The following is a 6,000-nucleotide window of genomic DNA, read 5'->3' as shown; positions in this document are numbered from 1 at the left end:
ATACATTCATAACTACAGTGTGATGTTAATTTAATTATCGGGTACCTGGAATGTAGGTCCGAAATGAAGGCATCTAGGCTCGAACGTGGCCCCCCCCACAACAAAAATATGTCGTCAATATACCTTATCCACATCTTTGCATAATTTTGAAAAAGCGGATGTGTGTATACGAAGGCCTCCTCATACGCCTCCATGAAAAGATTAGCATAACAGGGGGCCACGTTCGAGCCCATCGCCGTCCCACGGACCTGTTCAAAGAAAACATCCTCAAAAAGAAAATAATTTTTGGTTAGAACAATATGTAGCAGAGACATCAAAAATTTACATTGACAATCATCATAATCAGAGCGAGTCTGGAGGATATGTTGTATTACCTCCATCCCCTCTTGATGGGGGATAGAGGTATACAAACTCTCCACGACCATAGTTACCATCAGTGGATTATTACCCAAAGATGATTGTTTTTTCAACAGATCCAGAAACATTCCTGTATCTCTTACATATGAAGTCTGGATTGGAAGATAGGGCTGGAGGACAGTATCCAAAAAAATGGCCAAAGGTGATAGAACAGAATCCACCCCGGAGACAATCGGTCTACCGGGGGGATTCCGTAGATCCTTATGAATTTTTGGTAGTATATAAAATACCGGTGTTATGGGATATTTTTTAATCAAAAATTTGGCCAACATTTCATCAATAATGCCCTTACTCAGGGCCTCCTGTACTATCTTTCCTATACTCCGTTCAATGGACTGTAGGGGATCCCCTTTTAAGGGTAAATAGGTTGAAATATCCTCCAATAGATGTCGAGTACTGGTGATATAGAATGACCGATCCATGACAACTAACGCACCCCCCTTGTCCGCCGATTTGATGGTTATCTCGTCGGCGGACTGTAGAGAACGGAGTGCTAGTCTTTATAATATGGAGAGGCGTTTGGACGAGCACCCAAGAGGGGATGGAGGTAATACAACATATCCTCCAGACTCGCTCTGATTATGATGATTGTCAATGTAAATTTTTGATGTCTCTGCTACATATTGTTCTAACCAAAAATTATTTTCTTTTTGAGGATGTTTTCTTTGAACAGGTCCGTGGGACGGCGATGGGCTCGAACGTGGCCCCCTGTTATGCTAATCTTTTCATGGAGGCGTATGAGGAGGCCTTCGTATACACACATCCGCTTTTTCAAAATTATGCAAAGATGTGGATAAGGTATATTGACGACATATTTTTGTTGTGGGGGGGGCCACGTTCGAGCCTAGATGCCTTCATTTCGGACCTACATTCCAGGTACCCGATAATTAAATTAACATCACACTGTAGTTATGAATGTATAGATTTTCTTGATGTGAGGGTTAGATGGGAGGATGGTGTATTTCAGACTGACCTTTTTAGAAAATCCACAGATAGGAATTCTATCTTGCATTTTGATTCCTTCCATCCTTTATCTTTAAAAAGTGCGATCCCAAAGTCCCAGATCTTGAGGGTAGAAAGAATTGTATCAGCATCTACCACCTGCGAGGTACGTGTGGAAGAATTAAGGGATAGATTTAGAAGTAGGGGGTATCCAGAAGGAGTATTAAGAATAAAGAATAAAAGTCAGAAAGATAGGGCAAAGAAAAATATAACAGGTAGAGTTCCGTTTGTTTCTAGGTTCAATACAGCGTCTAATCACATAAAAAGGATTATACAACAAAGGTGGTCCATCTTAAGAGAAGGTTTACCAAGAGTCCCTGAATTTAGGGACCCCCCCCCCCCCCCTGTTTTCTTTCAGAAGAGCACCCTCGTTGAGGGATAGATTAGTAAGATCTGATATAGGCCCGCCCAAAGATAAGATCATAAGTAGAGGCAGAAGGGGGACTTTCCCATGTAGGGATTGTGTTCAGTGTGGTCATGTTCAGGGAGGGGATTCTGTTCTGCATCCTCTGAGTGGTAAGAAGTTCCCTTTAAAAGGTTTCTTTGATTGTAATTCAAGATATGTAGTTTATTGTATAAAATGTCCCTGTGGACTGTTATATGTGGGTCAGACCACTCAGAGGATAAAGGACAGGATCTCGGCCCATAAGTCTGCAATCAGAGGAAGGAAAATGGATCAGGCGGTGTCTGCACACTTTACAGAAAGATCACATGGGGTATCTACACTGAGATTTCAGGTTCTACAACAGATTCATCGCCCTAGAAGGGGTGGGGATAGAGTTAAATTATTGTTAAAGGCAGAGGCCTGGTGGATTAGGCATCTGGAAACAATGCACCCCAAAGGGTTAAATAGAGAATATGACCTTCTTCCTATTCTATAAATATGAATGTTTTCCTTGGAGGGATGTGTGGTTGATGGAGATGTTACCCCATCAGTGGCCATGTCTGCCAAAATTTTTTACCAAATAATTTGTCATATAGCATTATACTTTTTCCTTATTTTGTAATTTTTTAGTAAAAAAATTTTTTCTTTTTATCCTTAGGTGGAACTGTAGGAGTTTCCTCACACTGGTATGCAGCTGGTTTGGGCAAGTGCGATTCTATTTTTTCCTTCCCCTCCCCATAGTTTGCTTAAATTGACTGTTACACATCTGGTCTGGTATAGATTGCTGTGATTATATACCCAGATGACAGTATTTTAGTAATACATATGATACTGTTGTTGTAAGAATTTTTTCCTTCAAACAGTATTTTTTTTTTTTTTTTTACCACTAGATGGCGCCAAACGCGGAAGTGGCGCTGGAACGCATTATGTATCCATTGACGCGGCATGTCCGCGCCGATGGTTCAGATGACGTAGGAGGGAAGGACGGAGAGTCGGAGGTTAGGCCTTGGAGCCGGAAGTCCGTGTTGAGCGGTGATATGCGCCGCTCGCATAGGCATGGCGTGTGAGACTGATGTTATATTCTTGCCCATCCAGGTATGTCATACTATGTGTGGGGATAGCTTGCAGTTCCCCATCAGGTCCACCAGTTTGGTGATTGGTAGAGAGGTGAGGGGAGGAGTATAAATAAGGTGCTTTTTGGGATAGTTTGGTATGCTATTCACTTGACAAAGAACGGTGTTCCCGTTCGAAACGCCGTCCGTTGTGTGGGCGGACCTGGCTGCAGGGGGGACATCTCCTACTGCCATGTAGGACCCCTTCCCTCTGTATGCATCTAAGAGCTTACTATACTAGAGCTATAATTACATCTTGAATATCACTGGATGTCTGGAGCTATGTTTATTCACGGATGTCTGGAGTGAATAAAATCCTGCTTTCTTAAGAAACAGCCGGTGCTGGTCATCTTTCATTGGATAACCTATACTGGGGGGCAGCTACCTATCTAACCTATACTGGGGGGCAGCTACCTATCTAACCTATACTGGGGGGCAGCTACCTATCTAATCTATACTGGGGGGCAGCTACCTATCTAATCTATACTGGGGGCAGCTACCTATCTAACCTATACTGGGGGCAGCTACCTAACCAACCTATACTGGGGGCCACCTACCTATCTAATCTATACTGCGGGCCACCTACCTATCTAATTTATACTGGGGGCAGCAACCTATCTAATCTATACTGGTGGCAGCTACCTATCTAACCTATATTGCAGGTACCTACCTATCTAACCTATACACTGGGGGCAGCTACCTATCTAACCTGTACTGTGGGCACCTACCTATCTAACCTATAGCTGGGACAAATGCCTATCTAGCCTATACTGGGGAAAGTATACTGGCTACCTATACTGGGGACACCTACCTGGCTAACCTATACTGGGAAGGATCTACAGCTGGCTACTTTTACTGGGTCACCTATGCCTGGCTACCTATACTGGGGGGGGGACTTATAGCTATATGTCAGGATTCAGGATGGACGGATACGCCCCCCCCCCCCCCAATTAGTGTATGTGTGTGGTGCGCTGAAACACGAAGAGGATGAATTGGGGGGGGGGCACCAAAACCTGGTTACGCTCAGGGCGCTGTGAAACCTAAGGCCGGCCCTGGATGTAGATATACTGTAGCAGTGGAGAAAGTGGTTAAATAGTTATCACTAACAAACTGCTCCCCATCCCCTTCTTGCACCTCAGACACCGTGATTGTCCTTAGCAGGATTTGGTGCACCGTATCAATTGTTATGTATAGAGTGCTTGGGGGGCACTAATGTAAAACTTGCACCAGGGCCCATAGCTCCTTAGTTATACCACTGGATATACAGAGATAGCTGAAATGTTATGAATCCTTTAAATATATATTTTTATATGACTGTGACCAGAAACATCATCTAATATACAAACAAGCTTGCCGTGTGGCTGGACTATAGTCACTTTCACTACTGTTGTAACAAGATCATGGAACGCATTCTCTTATAGGACTGTATACTACAAAAATCCCTTTCCCTACATTCCCTATCGTTGTATATATGCTAAACCACCATGCGCAAGCCTGCCACTCGTGAGCAGCTGATCTCTCCACTGTCAGGCAGGCTTCCCATGCTTCTATTAGCATAGACCCACCTACTCCCTGCGCAATCATTTTAACCCAGCCCCATTTTCCTGCTCCCTGCTAATCATTTTCTGAGGTCTGCAGATGGGCAGGTTGCACAACTCCACCGCCTGCCTATTCAACCTGGATGGTAGAAACGGAGCCGCACTGACCACGCCCCTTTCCGTTCTGGTTGCGGCCAATCAGCGTCACGGAGGCCTTTCCTTTAATAAATATACAGTCCTGTCGTCAGATTGTATCTGGCAATATATCAGCAAACTACGCCCTCTACCGACCAAGAACGCAAACTATTGGTGTTTGAGGAAACCAGACAACTCTTGCAGCCAATCATAGGAGATACTTAAAAATGTTCTGGAGGGGGCGGGCCGTGTAGGTGGGAGTAGGGTGAGCAGTAACGGCGGTGCTGGTGGGGATGGTGTTGTTAAGATGGCGGCGCTGCAGGAGGAGCGGAGTTACGGGCTATCCTGTGGAAGGGTTGGAGGGAGGGTGTCTGTCTACCACGTCAAGCTTACCGACAGCGCCCTACGGGCCTTTGAGAGCTACCAGAACTGCCAGGTACATGGGGCAGGCTGGGGCTCAGGAGACGAGCAGCAGTGACCTCTTCCTCAGAGCCTCTGCTTGCTCTGCCTGTGGCATGTTTACTCTTGTGCTGCTGGAAAGTATTGTGCCTTCAGCTGCCTCTGCTGTGTTGTCTCCATCTGTATTCTTGGGTGTTAGGGCCTTGCTAACTATTGTAGGAGTTGGGTGACCTCCTTATAAGGCTTTGTTGTAATCCTCACATTCCAAGCTCCCCCCTGTTGTCCACTGACCTGCAGTGGGCCGGGCTACCACTTCACTGGAGCCACTTTAATAATGATCCCCTTTTACCGAGAAGTCCCGAGTGGTGGCTCATCAAATACCAGTTCTCAAGCCTGTTATCTGTCTTATTCCTGTAAATACACAGCGTTCCTCCTGCCCCTCTGATGATGAACTGTATGAGCCTAAGGTCTACCAAATTACTACTGTGATTGCTTTATTTTAACTTGTTTTAGATGAATCATAAAATGTAGTTTTGTGATACAATAACATGGTTTTCTTGGCTTGTTTTTTTGTGTTTGAAAGTTAGCAAACCTTTTTTCTTTTCCTTGTAGTTCTGTATACAGTTTTATCTTTCCTGAACATTTTGGCCAGGTGTTAATTAAAACGTAACATTTCTGGCACCTTTTTTGCCAAAAACATTAATTTGAAAAGGTTTCCTTTAAAGGGATACTGTAGGGGGGTCGGGGGAAAATGAGTTGAAGTTACCCCGGGCTTCTAATGGTCCCCCACAGACATCCTGTACCCGTGCAGCCACTCACCGATGTTCTGGTCCCGCCTCCGGTTCACTTCTGGAATTTCAGACTTTAAAGTCTGAAAACCACTGCGCCTGCATTGCCGTGTCCTCACTCCCGCTGATGTCACCAGGAGCATACTGCGCAGGCCCAGTATGGTCTGTGCCTGCGCCGTACGCTCCTGGTGACATCAGGGGGAGAGAGGACACGGCAACGCAAG

The 6,000-nt window shown here is 45.1% G+C and overlaps 1 protein-coding gene across 2 annotated transcripts in view; it reads left to right on the top strand.

Annotated features, from left to right (window-relative positions):
- Positions 1-4,842: 4,842 nt before the first annotated feature.
- The window catches only part of ELL (elongation factor for RNA polymerase II), a 198,225-nt gene continuing 197,067 nt past the window's right edge, over positions 4,843-6,000 (top strand). For both annotated transcript variants that reach the window (XM_068233902.1, XM_068233901.1), the window contains exon 1: positions 4,843-5,025. In XM_068233902.1, the coding sequence (XP_068090003.1) occupies positions 4,897-5,025 (129 nt within the window). In that variant the 5' untranslated portion in view covers positions 4,843-4,896. The remainder of the gene's footprint in view (positions 5,026-6,000) is intronic.

The sequence above is a fragment of the Hyperolius riggenbachi genome, chromosome 1 (genome assembly GCF_040937935.1).
Source record: "Hyperolius riggenbachi isolate aHypRig1 chromosome 1, aHypRig1.pri, whole genome shotgun sequence".
In the NCBI taxonomy this organism is placed as follows: Eukaryota; Metazoa; Chordata; class Amphibia; order Anura; family Hyperoliidae; genus Hyperolius; species Hyperolius riggenbachi.
This window is presented reverse-complemented; position numbering and strand designations above follow the sequence as displayed.